The sequence below is a fragment of the Petaurus breviceps genome, unplaced genomic scaffold (genome assembly GCF_028583685.1).
Source record: "Petaurus breviceps papuanus isolate PSGF00001 unplaced genomic scaffold, PetGlider_PUasm1.0 227, whole genome shotgun sequence".
In the NCBI taxonomy this organism is placed as follows: Eukaryota; Metazoa; Chordata; class Mammalia; order Diprotodontia; family Petauridae; genus Petaurus; species Petaurus breviceps.
The window spans coordinates 16,089,718-16,111,024 of NW_027185896.1; the positions used below are offsets into that span (position 1 = coordinate 16,089,718).

The window sequence follows — 21,307 nt, forward strand, 5'->3', positions numbered from 1 at the left end:
CAGAGGAAAATGACACTGACTCACTTGTTTGTTTTTTTACAAGGTGATCGGGATTAAGTGACTTGTCCAGGGTCACACAACTAGTAAGTGTCAAGTGTCTGAGGTTAGATCTGAACTGCAGGGCCTGTTCTCTCCATTTCAGTACCTAGCTGCCCCACCCCACCCCCGCTTCTGTTAGCTTGCTCCTAAGCCCCATCAAGGCTAAGTCCTACCAAGTACTACCAAGTCAGGTCCAAGTACTACCTCTTTCTAAAATGCAGTGGTAGAAAGAATAATATTTTTAAGGTCTAGCTATGTATGATTTTTTCCCTTTTAAAAATCTCAATTTAGAACATATGCTTATATTTAGGTACAGTCTATATAGGGAGCAATGATGCAGTTAAATGTGTGCCCTAATGTAAAAAGATTTTAATACATAAAAATCTTGACATAAATATTTGGGCGGAAAAGGTAGGGATAACTTACCAATGATTGTTACAAATAGTTTCATTAAATAATATGATACACAAAAATCTGACTTACATGCAAATTTTCAGGTAACATTATTTCTTGGAGTTAAAATATTTTATACTTTTTTAATGGTAGTTAAACTTTTATTCAATAAAAGGTGCTAAAAGAATGTACACTTGTACTTAATCATTTATCACTTTTTTTTTAAAGTTTACATTGTATGTTACTTACCTTCTGTGTCTCACAGTTTGGCTCACAACTGTGGTTCATGAAACGAGAACAATTTCCTTTCTGAGTGGCATCTATTATCTGTAAAAGCAATTTAAAAATGGTTAAAAGGGGCGGCCAGGTGGCTCAGCGAGTAAGAGCACTGGCCCCAGTGTCAGGATGACCTAGGGATCAAATCCGGGCTCAGATACTTAGTACCACACCCAGAAATAACTGGCTGTGTAACCTTGAGCAAGTTACTTAACCCCGATTGCTTTAAAAAAAAAAATGGTTAAAAACCGATTTAAAATTACATTTTTTCATAGTGTTAGCAAAATTTAGACAAAATTTAGAGATGAGCTTACTATAGTAAACATACTCAAGAAAACCCCAATATAAAACATATATTTTACTTTTACATAAAATTAATTTAACCTAATACCCTTCTTATCACTAGTTACATCCCTTATTATACATGTACCATTAGACTAAAAGAACTGAGAATCCCAACAGGTGCAGGGAATAGGGCCCAGGCTTCTGGTTATATTTGTGTTAGGAACTCTCAGTATGGAAATTCCCTCCACTAATACACTATAAATTAGTAATCTGCAACTTTTACAATCTTAGAGAACTATGTGGGGAGCTGAGAAGTTAAGCGATTTGCTCAAGTTCACAGAGTTAATATCTGCTGGAACCCCGATATGAACCCAGGTCTTCCAAATTTCCTCTATCCACCGTCCCTTACCACAACATTAATGTCTATAAAAACTCATCCTTACATACCACACCACACAAAAGATACTGTTAACAAAGATCTAACTTCTTTTTTCTGACTCATTTAAGAGTCATATATTGCCTTTTCATTTCTGTTAAATTATATGACCGTTCCTCAAGATCACCATTTCCCCAATGAAGCACGCAAAGCCTCACTAATAACTCATCTTCTTTCTGTACACAGGGAAAGGGAAAAAGCATTTATAAGTACCTGCTGTGCGCCAGGAACTGTGCAAAGCGCTTTATAGATACCTCATTCTGTTTACACAACAACCCTGTGAGATATAGGTGCTATTAGTATCATCTCCATTTTACATTTGAGGAAACTGAGGCACACAGAAGTAACTTGCCCAGGGTCACACAGCTATTAAGTGTCTGAGGCCAAATTTGAACTCAGGTCTTGCTGACAGCCCAGAGATCTAGCCACAGCACTACCTAGCAGTCTACTATGTGAAAGTTAAAAGGAAGTTAATTCACATCTACTCATCTTTTTGATATGTCTAGCCTTTATTTCCTTCTTATCTGTATCAACTACTTCCTTCTAAAATATGACTTCTTAATCTGGGGATAATGAATTTGTTTGATATTTTTATAACTATACTTCAACATATTTGGTTTCCTTTGCCATCCTATGTACTCCATCTTATGCACTTAAAGTTATTATTCTGAAATCCAGGGTTCCACAGGCTTCATATTGCCAAAGAGATCCATGACACAAAAAGTTAATAACCCTTATTCTAGAAGTTCTTAAGAAGGCTACTTTCTCAGCTGTCAATGTCTCATACACAATATATGACTGTAAAAACACATGAAGTGGGCCTTCAAAATTGTTGACCAGCTAATTGTTAACTGCTAATCTAGTCAACTTAAAGTTTGATATAAGGTATAAAAGAAAAAATTGTATTCTTTCAGTTTCATGAAGTGACTAGAAATTTCAATTTTCTGAACACTTTCTAGATCATATCTCAAATGTCAAACATGCAACATGTACTAACTTATTACTCCCAAAGACTCACTGAATTTACTAAGAAGTAAATAACTTGAAGTGAGAGGGGGGAAAAAGTATGGATAGAACAGCGGAACATAAATAATACACACGATCTGTCTTATCCTCAGAGGCCTTTCTGAATCTTCCCAGGCCATACTTTTGGTTCTACATTTTTCCTAAAATATTTTCTCACTTGTTAAAAAATAAAAAAAAAAATTAAAAAGGCCAGGCCCTCATGGGCCCAATCCCACTTGCTGAATGGCACAGTACCTTTAACTTTCTCCATTTCCAACCTGAGCTGGTTCATTTCTCCTTAGCCTAATGGCCCAAAGGCTGACCATACAGATACTGGACTTTGTGTGAACATCCTATCAGCTTTATATTTTGTGTGGATCAGATTCCTAAGCCCAAGCAATTTACTAGCTTCAGACATAGATGTACATCACTATACCTGGCCTTCTCATTCATCTTACCCTCACTAGTATACTATATTTCCTAACAGATTTATACAGCCATATAAAAAATTATTTTGTACAAGCACAGTGCTTCTTTACTCAAAGAACTTTCTTTTTTTTTTTTTTTTTGCTTTTTTGGAGGGCAATTGGGGTTAAGTGACTTGCCCAAGGTCACACAGCTAGTTCTTGTGTTGAGTGTCTGAGGACGCATTTGAACTCAGGTACTCCTGACTCCAGGGCTGGTGCCCTATTCACTGTGCCACCTAGCCGCCCCAGAACTTTCTTTACTTTAAAAACATTTCTCCCACACTGATAAGTTCTTTCCCCCTCTGTACACTTCCATCCCTTATCCAATTATATTTGATTTGCTGAAATCAACTTAAGTTCACATTTATTACGTTAAAAACTTTCCTATCTTTCCATTTCACATCATCTTAACCTTGGCAAAAACACAAAGTACTACATTCTCCTTAAAACCATTATTTAACATCTTTCTTTTTCTCTTTGTTAAGCTGATCTGTTCTCTGGTCTCTGCTCCTCTTCCTATTCATCAGTACATCACTTAGTGTCTAATTTATCTCCTATTATAAGAGCAACATAAAAAATAATAATTGCCCTTTTTTTTAGTCCCTTCCCTTTTACTTCTCAGAGTAAATGGATTCAGGTCTCCTCAATGTAGCTTTCACTTTCATTAGACTTTCAAAGTGTCTCTTCTATTAAAACTATTATTGATACTCTCTGGTCTCTGTCATTTTAAAGTCAACATAGTAAACTAAGAAGTCTAAGAAAATAGCTATTATTCTATGCATTAATTATTTCTCTTTATTTGTTCCAGAGGAAAGAATCCCTGAGAATTAATTTACCTCATCATTCTTCAATGCCATGAAATAATAATGGATATTCTTGTTGCGGGCATATTCCTTCACCCTGGCTTTAAATTCTTTATGGTCTAATACCTCTCCACAGTATTCCAAGACAAATGTATTCCTATAAAATTCAAGGGAGAAAAAAAAGCAAAACTGTATTTAAAATGTAATTAAAAATGTATTTAAAGCTTCAAATAGTTACCCAATCATACACATTAAAAACTTACTACTTTAGACAATCAATTTATTTTAATTAGACACACTGACAAGCGTGCTAGTTTAGCTTCAAATAGTATAGACATTAGCATTATCAATACAACAGATTAAGCGCTTTAAAGCAATTTGGGAATTTACCTGAATAATTTAAAGCTGTATACTCTGGAAAAAAACAATTATCACATCTAATTAAATCAAACAAAAGACTGCTTGACTCGATTCTCTCATTCTCTTAACATCATTCTACGGTTACTGAAAACCTTAAATGCAATGTTCCTAAACCCCAAACATATTATCTAAAATGACCAAGGATCTTAAAAATCCAGTATCCTTTTCTCAATTATTCTTCTTGAACTCTTATGTAGCATTTAGCATAGTTGCTGCTCTTTCATGTAATTCCTCCCTTAGTTGGTGTAATGCTTTCCTTCTATGTTCTAATAGCTTTGGCTCGTATTAGCTTCCATTCTCCCTCTCCTTCTATCATTCTCCTCCTGACCAAAATGCATAAAAGTCCCCAAATTTCTATACAGACACACTTCCTAATGACTTTTGTTTTAAACTCTCACCTATACAACATATGGCTCTCATTCTTATCTTCAGTTCTGACCTCTCTCTCATAGCTACATTCCACATTTTTATTTGCCTGCTATAGCTTTCTAATTATGTCGCATAATTACTTTAAACTTAGTAAGTAAGAAGACGACTCACTTTTGCCTAAAACAAGCCTTTTCTTCTATATGTGCACTTTAAGGGCGTTATCATTCTTTACTCAGGTAAAGTCATCTTTGAATTCAAAATCCTCTATGATCCCTTCATCTACTTTCCCATAATCAGCCATCAAGTGTTACTATGTTTTCCACACCAGTTTTTCTTACATTCTTCTCTTCCATAATTAATGCTATTAGACTACTTCAAGCAAGAACTAATGGTATGAACTACTATAAAAAAACAAAAATCTCCTAGCTACACTTGTTCAATCCCTTTCTGATATAATTCAAGGAACTATGAAATCTGGTCCTAGTTGAGCAATCCTATTTCCTATTCAACTTTGCCGAATCTCCCAAACTTATATGAAGTCATTATCCCCTAATGCCTCTTACAACATATTCTTTTCCTTACTGACAAAAGCACCCAAACAAATGTCATTTGTTTATTAAATATTCAGTAAAATGAGAGCCCTTTGAAGGCAGTGGCTTTGTTTTGCAAAATGAGTCACTATGGCAGGTATTTAATGCTTGTAGAACTGAAATGATCTCTTCAAGGAAAATTCCCACTTTTGGAGAATTCTCAAAGAGTTTATAAAACAGTAAGAAATTTAAGACATTTGTAACAATGCATATGTGACAAAGTACCATAGGTGACCAGATGACAGATGTAGTATCTGTACGAGGAGGAAAAAGAGAAAAATGGCATAGGATCGATCAGTAACAATTCCCAATAGTGCAAGTGTGTTGTGAACAAAGAAAATTGAATCTGATGAGATATTTAGGTTGAATTTAAGAATATTTAGGTTGATATAGGTAGGCAGAGGGAACAGCATGGATGGAAAAACGTGTTGTGGTTCTACTCAAGGACATATTGTATGTGACAGGAAAATTTGCTTCCTCTGCTGCATAAGCTGCTACAAATTAAGATGAAAAGAAAAAGGATGTATAGGAAAGTTTAAAGGATGTTGGAGTGTTACATTCCTGCCTAGTTTCTTGCTTTCCATTCCTCCTTCCAAATTCTTCCCTCAAACCTGCTTTCTTCCACTCTGATACCCATTCAAAACTCCATGTACCTTTGCTAATTTCTCCCATCTACCTCACCCTACAATATTGATACACAGTATAAATGGGATACAAAGTAGTTGGCTCTGGAATTTATTTTTTTTAATGTTTTCATAAAGAGGAGGGAAGAATATGGATAAGTCAATTCAAAACAAAGTAAATGAAATACATAGTAAAAACAAGTGTTTGTACATACATTTTGGCAACATTAGAAAAAGATAATTTATAACTGCAAGAATTCTGGGAAACTACCCCCCAAATACAGCCATTTTTACTATTTGTTAGATAACTACATTAGTTGGACAGTTACCAATGTTCAAAGCAGAAAGTTAATTTCTCTGTACCTTACAACAATACACAATAAGGGAAAAGTTTGGTTTGAAAAAGCATAGAGAGATGGCTTACGATGGGAGATCTTTGGCAGCTCTCAGACCCCAGCCTTTCTTTTCAGTTAATATCACTTCCACATCTGCATGCTGTTTTCTCTGGAATCGTCTATTTGAACAATAGTCTCCATTTGGACACCGGGAAGAACTGAAATTAGATAGTAGTAAAAAATTAACTGTTAGAAACTAACGCAAAATGGTCGGTTTGACTCTTAAGATACATCATTCAAAAAAAAAAAAAAAAGATACATCATTCATATATAACCCAATGTTTACCTATAAGCAGCAGCTTATACTTCTAGAACATTTATATATTCTTTCACAATAACTTTGTGTAATAAATGGTTATCCCTGCATAATAAGTGAGGAAACTAGGCATCAGAGAGGTTAAATGACCTGATTATGGCCACACTTTTAAATTTCAGAACTAGGATTGAAGTCTTTTACTTCTACTTCCAGTGTTCTCTTTGCACTACATACAGACGATAAGAGTTCTAATTGTCATCACTTTAGTAGTTTTTCCATCAAATGTAATCATATCGACTGTACACAATGCTCTTTAGAATTTTAGACAGGACTATGCTAGTTTCCTATCTCATAACATGTACATACAGGTTATCTTCAAAAGGCTGAATCAGTATCAAGTACTCTATACAATTAATTATTTTCCATAACCTCCATCTAACCTGCTTTCCCGTTACCTTGGGCCACTTGATATATACAACTGCCAGGTCAATATATGAAGAAAGGTCTAGCTTCATGAATACAGGCCTGCCACTTAAGAATGCTTGTTTGCTCAGAGTGGATGCAAACTAATGACAAGAGTCTTTTCTTCTTCCTCTGGTCAGTATCCCAAAAGGAATGGCCCAAATTAAATAAATACCAAGTAACAACTTGGTTCCCAAGAAAGGACAAAAAAAGCTGAATATCTAGTTCTTGTTCTAAAGTAATTTACTCTCAATATAGGAAGGAAAATACAGGAAATATTGAACAATAAGATGAAAATGGCAATTCAAGACTACAGAAGAGATGTTAACAAAACAACTGTTTAAAATAGTACAAAGAATAAAACTCACTTCAGGCTGAGGTGAAGAGGAAAAGCTTTCACAGAAGTATTTGAGCAGGTAACATAAAGATGAAGAGTAATTTAGCATAAAGTTGGAAAAGCAGAATGGGTATAGAGGGCCTTGACCAACAGAATAAAGAATTTGAATGTTATTCTGATAGCAAAAAGGTTTTTGAGAAGGGAAATGATAAGACCAAAGGAAAGCTTTAGATAAATTTATCTGGCAGAAAAGCAATTATTTACTTTTCTCTTTTCTTTATGAAGATTTCTTCGTTTCTTGTTTGAAAAAGGGAAAACCAGAATAACACTCCCTCCCCTCTCCAATTCACTTTGGGTTATATAAGGATTCATATGGCAATTAGTATATAGAAATACTATACCTTGAAACTAATCAAAAGGATTACAGTATCTTAAAAAATGAGAAAAATGGCTTCTTCCCCCTTTTTTCCTGCAAAGGTAACATGTTATATAGAACACAGAAAATTGGTTTTGGAACCTGAAGAGTTACATTCAAGTCTCAAGCCATGATACTTACCAGCTCTACAACCCTGGACAAGTCACCTGATTTCCCTGAGTATTATTTCCTTATCTGTAAAATGGGCATAATAATACCTATTCTAACTACCTCAACATAGTTGTGTGTATACAACTTTAGAAAATGTTACATAAATACACGTTACTTTTAGAGAATGCTGTATTTGAAACAGTTCTGGACATTAAGAGGACCCGGGTTCACTTCAGACATCAGTTGTGTGCCCCTGAAAAAAAAGTCACAATCTAAAACTGTTTCCTCATCTATAAAATATATTCATATTAACTATCCTATCACAGATTTTGTGCTGAAAAGTGACTTTTAATCTTACAACACTTACATAAATATGTAAGATCAAATATATAGTTATCAGTTGCCAGAACAATCATGTCTTTCATATAAAAAAAATATACTTCCCCCCCCCAACAAATGGATATATCAGACAGGAATCTAGATGAACATTTCATTAATTTCCATTTGATGCATCAAAGTCTTATTTAATAGTAGATTAAGTATTCGCCATACTTTCAGCATAATTGCTGAAGGCATCAAATATTCATATTAAAAAATAGGAAGAGCCTAGGTATCAAGGCAAAAGGGGGCTTTAAGCATGCATAATGAAATGGACATGAAGGATGGTAGAGAAAAAGAGCTGACACAAAATAGAGTAACACTAGAAAACATGGCAATTTCCAAAGTCATATCTGAACACAAGTCTGGAATCCATAGACAAGAAAAAGAATAAGAACCCAGACTCTCTCAGTTTTCTTTACCAGTCTCATCTCAGTTGAGTATACACAATGTGAGAAAGAAATGTGCCTGTTGCCCATATTTTAAGGTGACTCTCACTTCACCTTTACATAATACATAAATCTAGATCCAGATCCTTTACTAGAATTGACCTTATATTATAAACAAATATTCTATGAAACAATTAGGGAAGGCCAAATTTCTAAGTGTCTAAAGACAACAGCAACTCCTTCTACCGCCACCTCTGAAAATATCATTTCTGGTAAAGATAGAGATTAGACTGATAATTTTACTGTTATACAAATCTCCTAGATAAGGAAACTATTCCTACCAATGAAGATCAGTACTTTCTCTTCATCTTATATTCTTAAGAAAGTTGCCTATAGCACTGAAAGGTTAAATGGTAGCCAGTAGGAGCCAGAGATGGTACTATAGTACATCAATAGGTAAATATTTGTTGAGCAGCACTCAATTCTAGAGTTACAAAAGAAAATATAATCGTTAATAAGCCTTGGCATAGTCTAACTCTTATGCCAAAATATTTTACTGATAAATATCTAAGCAACATGTTCTCAAAAGTTTTGCCAATTCTGTTAAATAATAGAAACGTCTAGTTTAACTTTTCTCTTTTCCCAGAGCTTCTAATACCTAGCTGTGTTCCTTCCTCAAGGTCACTTAACTTCTATATAGGACTCAAGTTTTCATATCTGTAAATTATTTTAATATTATACTTCTAAGATCCTCTTACTTATCCTATAATGTCAACCAGTTAAACTACTTCAGGATACCTAGAAGAGATAGCAAATGACAAAAAACACTTAAAAAAAAAATAATAAAACCACTGAGATATTTGCCCTGTCCCAATCAGAATCATCTGAAATTCCAGAAAGCCATCCATCACAAGAAAACTTTCTTTATGGCCCTATTACAAAGAATGACAGTCTCTACAGCCAACTGTACTGATGACAGTGATCTGACAGAGCAGACAAAATAATAAAAGTACAGGCACACAGAATGTAATAAAACAACTGAAATTTTTTTTTAAAAGCTAGTATTCCAAATAAAATTATATTTACCATTCTATCATGAGGAGACGATTGAGACAATCTTCCCCACATGCTATTTCTCCTTGAGCTCTATCATCTTTAGAAACAGGTGTACACTCACATTGCATTCGCTTGATATCCCGATGGGATTTATTCTTCTTTCTAATAAGTAAAATTTTTAAAAATGGGTTAACTAAGAGCAAATGAAATAACTGATATCTCTAAGTCAAACTTAGTCTTAAATAGATTCACTGTATATTTTTTGCTTTCTAAATGAGATAAATTCTCTAATAACAATGAGAATTCAAAACAATATGACTTTTAGTCAACCAAGGCCCTGATAAGTAATGGTATGGGTTAACTCAAGACTATTCTCTTGGAACCTAGAGATTGATTCCTTCCCTTCAGGTCTGTTAGGAGTTCACTCTGAGGAATTCAAATCACTAAAAGACTTGGTCTAAGCTGTTACATAAGAGTGACTCAGCTGGCTAATTAAGGATCAGCTACATCAAGTTTCAGTTATCTTGCAGGACACAGTGGTTACAAGGGCAGAAGGAAACAGGCTTATGACAAAATAAGGCAAGAAATACAGAATATGCAGTTAAGTGTTAATTTTTATTGCCCTCTCTGTTAAGAGCTTTGGGGATTTCTTTTTGTACTCCTTCAAAACTACTACCCACTAGTGCCTAACAAAACAGAATGATGATAAATAAAAGACAGCAATTCTGTAACATAGTAGTCATCATACCCCTATGTTGAGCTATGCTAGGTGTAGAAATAAACCAAGAAAAAAGGAAATTTATTCAATTACATATGTATAATTCTTTCAAGAAAGGAAAGCAAATGTATATTAAACTAAAAATGTAACTCCCTGCCTCTTACTTTAACTCTATCACGATCCTTAATAATAGGAAATATTGAGAAAGAATATAGAAATATTTCTCATGCTTGAGGATGAGCTAAATAACTTCTAGTAGTATGATCCTTACTGTACCTTAAATGTGTGATGATTACTATATTTTCAGTACCAAGAAGAAATGAATAAAACTACCTCCACAAAAAGGAATAGAATGATACTCCCTTCAAATGACAAAGAGGAGAAAACAGCCTCATGTTAATCTTAGCCTAGCTCTCTTTTTTTCCTTTGTACATGCAGTGGGTTCACATCTTTGTAAAGCACCTAAATTTCAAAAATAATTCCAGAAACGATTGGCTTATGTCAATTAAATATATTCTTCACTAATCTCAGATGGGCTTTTTATAGACCTATCTCTCAATATACCAAAAATATCAAGTCATGCACTTGGGTTCAAAGAAATCAACTGTGCAAGTGACAAGAAGGGAGGAAATGTGGTTAGCAAACAATTTATATCAAAGATTTGGGAGCTCAAAATGAGATAGGAGTATGACTTCACAGCAAAACAAACTAATAAAATTTTAGGTTAAATTAAGGGAATATTCCCCTACTAATGAAAAATTATGTCTAGGCCTAGATAAACAATGTAGAAGGGACAAACATAACACATCCAGATGTCAACCAATCTAAACTGAAAAGATGTTTAGCCATGATAAGACCTAGGGATATTGACATGACTGACAAAATATTTAGAAGGCTATCTTGTAAAAGTGGGATTGTACTTCTGTTTGGCCCTGGGGGAAGTGATTCACCAAATATAAAATATAGAGAAGCTAATTTAAGTTCAACTTAAGGAGAGAATATTCAATCTGTTCAAAAAGGGGATGGGTTACATCTGGAGGATAAGTTCTGTTGTTGAAGACCTTCAACTGAAGGACAGGTAAATTACTTGTCCAGATTAGCACTGTTAAGGGGCTGAACCATATGATCTCTGTGGTTTCTTCCAACATTATATTAACAGAAGTCATTTGGGAAAGTGTTACCCACTAAAAATTCCAATCAAATTTATTTCCATTTGGTAATAGCATCTGGTTGTTACTTATATTAAATATATTATCTTTATTAGCAGAAGTAGTAGTAGAAGCTCCTGAATTGTTTCAGTTGAGTGACACACAGCAATTTAAAAATAAGGTGGTAGAGGGGATAGAGCACCGGCCTTGGAGTCAGAAGGACCTGAGTTCAAATCGGGCCTCAACTACTTACTAATTGTGTGACCTTGGGCAAGTCACTTAACCCTGAGTGCCTTGCAAATAATAAAAATAAGGCAAACACAAAAATTAGGTCAAATATGAAAAAGCATCTAGATCAAAGGAAGCAATTTTTCTACTGTATTTTGTAATGGGCAGAAATCTGAATTATAATTTCAGGTCCAGTGCTACATTTTAAAACAGTACAAAATGAAATATCATCCAAAGGACAATAAACAATGTGGTAAAGGGTCTGGAAACCATGAAGAACTGAAGGAACTAGTTATGCTTAGGCTGCAAAAGAGAAGACTTGGGAAGACAAGATTTGAATATCTGGAAGGCTTCTGTCATATAAGAAGGGAGCAGATTCATTTCATATCATTCCACAGGGCAAAATTAGGAGCAATGGACTTAAGTTTTTTGACTAACAAGAACTTGCTAACGAAAAGAACTACCCAAATGAAGAACAGGCTACTCTAAGAGCTAATGAGCTCCCTTTTACTAGGGGAATTTAAGTAGAAGCCGAATGACTGTCACAGATGCTATAGGTCAGATTTTTTCACCTAGTGGGGGAATTCAACTAAATCTATCTCTAAGGTCTCTTATAATTCTTAAGATTCTGCAACTGATTTTAAGCTCTAAAAGTAAGCCACCGGCCCATTAAAGATGCTCAAATTACAACAATATTTACTCTTCCATCTGATAGTTCCAATATATCCAGGTCTTTTAAAAAAAGGATGAAAAGTCCAAATTTCAGTTATCTTAAACATTTGCCATTCTATTATTTTTGACTCAAAAAAAATGGTATATTTTTGTGAGGCTCCTACTAATCCTATCATGCAACTATCATTATCATTGGATACTATAGAATTCAACATTAAAGGTTATTAATGTATAGGGCAACAATTAAAATAGAAGACTCTTTTGCATGACATAAAAATTAAGTTCCTTTATAGGAATCTAATGAACCTTTTAAAACTGAGCAGTAGCCATATTGGGAATTTTTAAGAGATCTAGAAGTGCTTTCACACTTCTGCTAATTTGAATAATTATATATATAACCTATGACTGAATGATTTATTTCGTACTACAGATTTGTGAGGCAATAAGACGTGCATTTTTGTTTCTAATATATATATATATCTGACTCTTGTCAAATTCTGTCAAGTGACAGAAAGCACAAAAGAGAATTATAAAAGATTTTATGTTTTTAAAAGAATTTTGAGAATAATTTCCAAGAATTTAAAATAATACTTCATTCAGGAGTACAACAGAAGAATCTTAGAAAAAAAGATTGAACTTATCAACTAAGAAAAAAAGTTTCCTTCCTAATAACTTACACAGAAAAAACAAATGGCACAGGCCTAAAATGGACATGTTCTCACAAAGCAGTATCTACAAATTTTTAAAATTCCAAAACAAAAATCACCTCCTTTACAAATGAAAACAGGGATGAGTAATTTTTATGCCATGCAATGAAAAATAAGGGCCAGATAAACCTCTAGTTTGTCAGTTTAAAATAAAAAAAAACAAAAAAAACTCTCAAACTCTGAGGATGCAAAAATTAGACAAATTGTTACTGAGTACCTGCTGTGTTACTTACCTTTCTGTTAAGTATACATTTTCTTCAATAAGGTCAAAATAACAAGGCATTTTGCCCTGCCTGGCACATTCCTTCCAACGCTGTGGGTCCCTGAAGTCATCCATAACACACAGTGGACCAACCAATGCTGAACCTGAGGGCATCGTTTCCAACTGCTCTACCTCCACTCTCACTTTTTTCCTGTCCTGCATATCAGAATCACTTTCTGAGTCACTTTCTAATTCCTGCCGTCTTTTCTTTGGAGGCCCTCGATCTTTCACATCCCCTTTTTCCAGGTTCTTTGGAGGGACTTTCTTCTCATTTACAACTGAAAGGTCTTTAATTGAATTGCTACTTATTTCATGTGCTTGCACAGATCCTTTCTCTCTATGAAGATGTGCAAGAAATTTAGTAGACTGGTTGGAAAAATGAGGTCTGTGAGGATCATCCCAATTTTCCTCATCTTCTTCTTCATGGTCATTTGTTAAAGAATCTGGTACATGTCCTTGTACTCTATCATACATAATCCCAGGAGGTCTATTGGCCAATCTTGGGTCCCAATAGCCATTACCTTGCCAGTAATTATGTGTGCTACGGTACTGTTCTGCACTTTGCTGATAATTGTATCCTGTATATATTCCATAGCTGCTATCAGGCTGCTGATAAGTGGTACTGGGTTTTTCTGGTTGGGAGAAGTCCCAACCCAGATTGCTAAGGTCTTCTGCTGAATGGAAACCATCCACTCTAGAGAAGTCCCCTGAAGAAGAAAAATTATCTTTATCTGTTTTTCCCAGTCTACTGTCTGGCCTATTAGGGAAATTATTCTGTTGCCGAGATTTCGTTAAGACACCTTCAAAACCATCAGAATAAGCTGGTAGCTCTTCTTGCTGCCTCAAAATGGGTTTAGTTATGATCAATGACTCTTTAGATGCAGTTCTTTCTTCTAGATTTTTCAGACCAATTGTATCAGATACAACATCTGCCTGACTTGTACTATCAACCCCATCACTCTGAGGCTGAGCAGCTTCTAGCTCAAGGTCTTCTATCAGTTTTCTGCTTGGCTCCATATAAGGAACTTCTGGGCTTTTATCTGTTCCTTTTGGAAGAGAGAATTTCTCATTCTGAGAACAATTTTTGCTTATCATCCCCTCAAACCTTTCTTCATAAGGTTTGCTCGACTCTGGTCTGTCATCTTCCCAATTGTCAGAATAGTGTCTATTAACTTGGCCGCTCTGAGAGGAGCAAGGACTGGTTTCTTCCATAGGCAAAGTAGAATTCTTTGGCACAACAACAACAGATTGGAGACGGTTCCTTGGAATACTGCTATCATCAGAATCTGTATCCTCAGTATCACTTTCATCACTTGTGCTTTGTGAAGAATCAGAATAATCTCCATGGAGGGGAGAAACAAACTCTGATGCATTGCCACTACTGTCACATTTCAGGGCATGAGCAACACTATCTCCTTCTTCTACAGTTCCACTCATATTACAAGATGAAAACAAAGACTCCGAAACACCAGAAATAAACATGTTTCTACTTTCTTCTTGTTTGTTAAATGACTCTTCTGTGGATGCAGCTCTCTCTCTTCCACTGGGAAATGTGACATTTGCTTCCTCTTGTATCTCTTCTGTTTGTAAAGATTCCATAGGCAGTCCACTGTTATGTCTATTCTTCCAGGGTACAATTCTTTTTCCTCTTCCAGAATTTACTTGCTGTTCATCCAATTCTATCATTTCTACCACCGTATGTTTGAGAAATTCTGTGCTTTGGTTTTGTAGGACAGTATCCAAACCAAGGGGCAAGTTCCCTTCAGTGTGTTGTACTACAGGTGGACTGTCTACTTTGATTCCTAATGTAAGGCCACGCACAGAAGCAACATTTGAACTTCCTACAGGTGAATTTGAGTCACATGGGTTAACAGACGCTGACTTCACCCTAACATTTTGCTCAGATTCTTCAGCTGTAGGCTGTACTGAATGAAGATTCTTATAGCTTTTATTGTCACATATTACTGACTGTAACTCTGAATCTTGGTTCATAAAACTATTTGGGATAACCTTCATAACTGTAGGCTCAGTATTTTCAGTTCCAAGTTGATACAAACAAGGGCTATTGTCATCTAAAGTATTACAAGAGTCCAAATCTTTGGTTTTAGAGTAAGAAACTCTCAAATCAACTGATTCTTTAACTGTTTTAGAATAATCTACAGTTATACCTGGAAAAGACCCAAGTTTATCTTGTGAAGGAACTAAAGGGTCCATTTTAAGTGAGCTGTTTAACTCACTGTGTTGTAAAGAGGAATCATCTAAATCCTTTTCTTTAGATCTGTTTATACTCTGAAATCCATTTGATGGTAATATGCATGATTTACTAGTTTTTATCAAAGGAGATACCTCTGATCTATTTATACTATCATCTGAAGAAGTAAAAATATCCTCAGTTTTAGAGGCACAGAAAGCTGCTAAACCAGATCCCTCCCCAGGAGATCCATTTATATCTAATTCCATGGGACAATAAGTTCTTAATTGATCATGTTTCCCTTTAGATAAAGTGTCTAATTCCTTAATACTATCATGGCTATCATTTCCCATAAATTCAGACTTAAAAATAGGAGATTCACCTAGCCTTTTAAAAGTAGGTGAATCATTTAATCGATTAGTTGAAGATGGAGATATAGTTTTATCTCTTTCAGAAATTTTCACAACCATTCTTAATTCATTAGATTTTGAACAAGTAGTCTGTAAATTTAAAGAATGAGACTGATGTTTAATGTCCTCAGTTGATTCTATACAACAGAAAGAACTTTTAATTTTATCTGGCTTTTGTGTACTCTTCCATGGGACAGATTTATTACGGGAAGCATTACTATCGTGTTTAGAATAAGAGGCACTCCTCCGACAACCCATCTCATTAGGAGGAGAACAACATCTTTTAATGAATTCATTTTCTGAAGTCCTTTTTGATTCTCTTTCTGGTTTTGAAGAATACTTCCCTCTTTTCTCTGCATCCATGTGGAAGGATTCAATTTTGCTGTCCCGATCAGATTTAGAGTAAGTTGATGTCCTTGAGTCTCTGTAAAATGAAGAATGAGAAGATGTACGTCTTGAGTCACTACACCTGGAATATATCTTCTTATATTCCTCTTCTGAATCAGAGCTCTCTCGCATCCTATTATCTGTATAGGAACGGGAATACCGTGGCCTCTCTCTATAAGGGGAGCTCCTATGGTACCTTCGTTCAGACTCATAATAATGTGAGCGCTCTGACCGGGAATAAGATGAACTAGTTCTAGATCCCCTGTCAGATCTAGAGCGAGACCTGCTCCGCCTTCTCTCTCTCTCTGATCTAGAACGGGAAGACAGATAGCGAGAATCTCGGTCTAGTTTTGAGTAACTAAAATGTTTGTCGTCTCTCTCAGGTTTAGATCTTGAAGATTTCCCTAAATCTTCACCTTTTAAGGTAGCTACACTCTTTTTTGAATCTCTTTCCTTTTCCACACTTGCTGAATTCTTAAAATCATGTGACCGTTGACTTGAGGAAGTCTGTACAGAATCTTCATCTGATTCTGAACCAATAAACATGCCTTCAGATTGTGAGAATTTCTTCTTAGAACTTGTTTTTTTACAACACAGAGAACTCTTTGAACTATCTGGAGTTTCTTCTTCCTTCCCAATATGGGAATCTTCTTTTTGTGGAGATATATCTGCTTTCTCAGACACATTCTGAGATACTATATCTAATAGTTCAGAAGAACATGTATCTTGTTTAGTTTCCAATTCTAAAGACTCTGGTACTACTATATTTAAAGACTCTTTTGAGGCTCTAATTGCTACATCTATTGGTGGGGATTGTAATGATGTCCCTACTGGTACTGATGTTGGTATTTGTGGCAAGGCTGTTGTTACTGATACTGGTGCTGGTGGTGATGGTGTTCTAACTTGTAGGGCTGGGGGTGGTGGAGGGGGTGACTGGGGTGGTGACTCTGCCACTACTGATTCTGTTACTACTGGAGATGGTATTATGGAAAGAGGTGGTGATACTGCTACTGGTGTAACAGCAGCTAGTAGAGGCTTAGATGTGACATGAAGCAAATGTTTCTTAAAATGGATTTTGCCCAATTCCACCTTTGGTTTTGGGGGGGAAGATTCTTCTGTAATAGTTGAAGTATCTCCAGGATCCATTTTAATTTTGGGAACAAAATCTGCTTGAAGGGGAACAGCTGGGGAATTTGGAGTGTCATTTTGCTTATCATTTCCAAGTGCAGTTAGAAACCTGTTTTGCAAAGTTTTCTTTGTAAGGCTGAAGCTGAATGAAACCTTCTGTCGCCCTTGCTCCTCCAGGTTCACCTTTGTCTTGGTGCCTTTAGGCAGAAATCGACTAGATGCAACACCTTTGAACATTGGACCTTTGATGAAACCAATTTTCTGCACATTTTCAATCTTTCCCTGTATTGAACAAAAACAAGTAGTCATTACTACAACAATTTCTTTAAACTGGGCTGCTTGGTGTGAATTTTCAATGGATGGTGAAAATAAACTCAAAAGCCTTCTAATGTCTGAGAAAATGACTCTCTTACTTGTTATGGGAATTGTGATCATTATATGCATAAAAATTTTTTACATCATACAATTACAATTATAAGATCCTAGAAAACCACCATTTAGGAGAACTCTGGAGAGTTGAGTAAAAGAGAACATGAGAAAGTAGGCAGAATTGATGAGGTGCTCCCTCTAGTGAGGAAACTTGTGAAAGGCTCAGTAAGGAGTGAGAGCTTAGATACAGGAAAGAGATGAAGGTGGCTTGGCTGCTGGTTTTAGGAGGGAGTTATAGGGAATGATAGTGCTACAGACAATAGGTCCAGATGTTAGCAAAAGTGAAGAAGCTAAGCTTCTGTCTCCCTTAGAAAACCTGAAAAGGGTGGCATTCTTTATCAGAAACAGCAGGGTAGAGGGAGAAGCAGAAACCTGTATACCATTGCACAGTAAACACTAAAAGAAACAAGTAGGGAACAGATCACATGATCATAGGTTCAGAGCTTGAAAGGATTTTAGAGGTTATCTAGTTCAACCCCTTCGTTTTACAGATGAGGAAACCGAGGCTCAAAGAAGTTAAGTGACTTGCCCAAGGTTGCACAGGTAGCACATAGCAGAAACAGGATTCAAACCCAAAGGTACAGGTAGGCCAAGTCCTGAGGCATACAGAGAGAAGAAAGGAGTAACAAGCCATGGAGCCATCCCAGATCAAAGTAGCTCCAAGGAACTTGACCAGCAGGTTTCCTGCATCTCTTAAACAAACTTATATTCACTCTAACCTTGAAATTCACCCAAGAATATGGAGCCAAAGTGATGGCATTTCAAGTTTTATCACAAATATTACTCAGGAACTACTTTATAGAAAAAAGCAAAAAGTTGTGTTAATTCAATTAAAATCCTTTTTTGATTGTGATTCATGCAATTACCATTAAACTATCAAGAACAAAAGCTAATAATATCACAAATCAGAAAAGGGCTATTTTCCTTCCAAGATAAACCATAGCATACATTTTACTGGATCTTAAAAGATAATTTAATCCATTAACTTCACTTTATAGAAGTCCAGGAAGGTTAAAAAATTTTCACTGAATGTCATAGCTGGCACTGGTGGCCACAGTTACAACCTAGGCTTCCTAAAGGACCCAATCAAATGCTCCTCCCATTATATTATGGTGGGTCCATTTGTGTTACAAATGTAGATTTGATAATCTTAAAGACTGCCCCCAAATTATGCTGACTAGTAATACAACTTTTAAAGAAAACATGTGGGAAGACAAACTATAATAACTTTGGTGCTCCATTATCTTCTGTGTTTTTTTTTTTTTAACAATCTCGTTCACTTCCTTAAGGCCTAATACTTATCTTTTTTCTCCTGTTAATGTTCACACTTGCCTGATGATAAATCTATAAAGACAGAGAGTCCTAGATAGCTTCTGACATTGCTTAATAAGCAGGAATTACAAACTGCCTTTATATATATCAAAGAATTCTTTTTAAACTCTATGATATAAACCACCAACATGAACACTAAGCTTTTGTGAAGTAATAAAATGCACTTTAACTTAAGTATGGGATACTTGACAAATTCAGTTTGAGAAATAACCAGTTTATTATTCAATTCATTTTTAGCAAAACGATTTTTAGGTAATCATTTTGTATCAATGCAACGAATTCTGAAATCAGTTTAAGTTGTACACTGAAATGTTTTAGTTGAGAAGGACAGAAAAGATAAGAACTCCTGAGACCTAAGCATTACTAAAGATCAAAGTAAAACTAGGCAAAATCATCCTTAGTTTATATTCAACCATAGCAATTCCTTATAGAATTAGATCCATTTCTGCAGCCTGTATCCAAATCTAATAGGCACTAGAATACAAAAGCAAGCCAATTCACAACCTTTAAAAACTTGATTCAACTGTACTCACCTCATTTTCTTCTTCTCTATTGTAATCCAGCCAAGAACACATGTAAAAGAAAACAGAAAAAATGAAAACTTGTAAATATCTGAGATTTTTTAGAAACTAAAGAATGCAAAGCTTAAGAGTTATTTATTCCCCTTTACCCCAAAACAGTAAATCTCTTAGGACTATCTGAGAAAGATAACTTTAAAATGCACAATCTGAATAGAACATGCCTGTTTCCAATCACAATTTAGAATCTAATTATTTCCAGTGTTTCAGTGGAACTTTGATGCCATGACAATGTACAGAAGATTACATTTCAAACAATCAAACACATAATACACCAGACCCTATCATCTTATTTAACCTATTGCTGAATATAAATACTAGTCACCAAACCAAATGAAAGTCTCTTTTCAGTCTAAAACAACTGCATTGGTGGGTATCAAGTGTTTTTAATAATATACTGCTGTACCAGCCACAAATCTTCATATAAGTATTAAGCACACCTTGATATTAACAATTTTGTTCATTCAATAACTGATTAATCACACATTAAGATAAGAAAATTGGTACACAGTTCCTGCCCTCTAAGAGTTTACAAGGTATGCTAAGAAAACTGGAAAACTCTTTGGAAGAAACTAAACATAGACCAACATCTCACACAGTATATACCAAGATAAGGTCAAAATGGATAAATGATTTAGACATAAGGGTGATATCATAAGTAGATTAGAGGAGCATGGAAAAATGTACCTGTCAGATCTATGGATAAAGGAAGATAGGAGATTACAGGAAGTAAAACTGATAATTTGGAAAGCATGAAAACTAAAAGGTTTTTGCATAAATAAAACAAATACAACCAAAATTAAAAGGGAAATAGGAAACGGGGGAAATTTTCCAACAAATTTCTCTGATAAAGGTTTCATTTCTCAAATATATATGGAACTGAGTCAAATTTATTAAAAAAAAGAAGAACCATTATCCAATTGATAAATTGTCAAAGGATATGAACACGGAGTTTTCAGAAGAAATCAAAGCTATCAATAGTCACATGAAAAAAAAATGCTCTAAATCACTACTGATTAGAGAAATGCAAATTAAAACAACCCTGAGATACCACGTCACAACTATCAAATTGGCTAACATGACAGAAAAGGAAAATGACAAATGCTGGAAGGAATGTACAAAAATTGAGACTAATGCACTGAAGGAGTTATGAACTAGTCTAACCCCAAAGGACTATAAAACCATGCATTCTCCACTGGACTCAGCAATGCCACAACAATAAGATGTTGTTTAGTCAATTAGGTATCTCTGACTCTTCATGATCCCATTTGGGGTTTTCTTGGCAAAGATACTGGAGTGATTTGCCATTTCCTTCTCTATATGAGAGAACTGAGGCAAACAGGGTTAAGTTAGTAAGTGTCTAAGGTCACATCTTAACTCATTAACTCCAGACTCCTCCTAGGCTAGCACTCATTCCACTCTACCACCTAGCTGTGATACCACTACTAGGTCTGTACTCCAAAGAAATCAAAGAAAGGGGAAAAGGACATATTTGTCCTATAAATAAAAAATATTTATAGTAGCTCTCTTTGTGGTGGCAAACAATTGGAAATCAAAGGGATGTCCATCAAATGGGGAATGAATGAACAAGTCATGGTATATGATTGTGATG

At 35.2% G+C, this 21,307-nt stretch overlaps 1 protein-coding gene across 3 annotated transcripts in view; it reads right to left on the bottom strand.

Moving 5' to 3' along the window:
- SETD2 (SET domain containing 2, histone lysine methyltransferase) overlaps positions 1–21,307 on the bottom strand; it is a 141,924-nt gene that overhangs the window by 84,534 nt on the left and 36,083 nt on the right. For all 3 annotated transcript variants that reach the window (XR_011169813.1, XM_069095910.1, XM_069095912.1), the window contains 6 exons: positions 19,651–19,666; positions 13,212–17,638; positions 9,536–9,667; positions 6,131–6,259; positions 3,738–3,861; positions 682–759 (listed from right to left, as the gene is read on the bottom strand). Coding sequence is in view for 2 of the 3 variants with exons in the window: in XM_069095910.1 (XP_068952011.1) it covers positions 682–759; positions 3,738–3,861; positions 6,131–6,259; positions 9,536–9,667; positions 13,212–17,638; positions 19,651–19,666 (4,906 nt within the window). In the remaining variant the exon portion in view is untranslated. The remainder of the gene's footprint in view (positions 1–681; positions 760–3,737; positions 3,862–6,130; positions 6,260–9,535; positions 9,668–13,211; positions 17,639–19,650; positions 19,667–21,307) is intronic.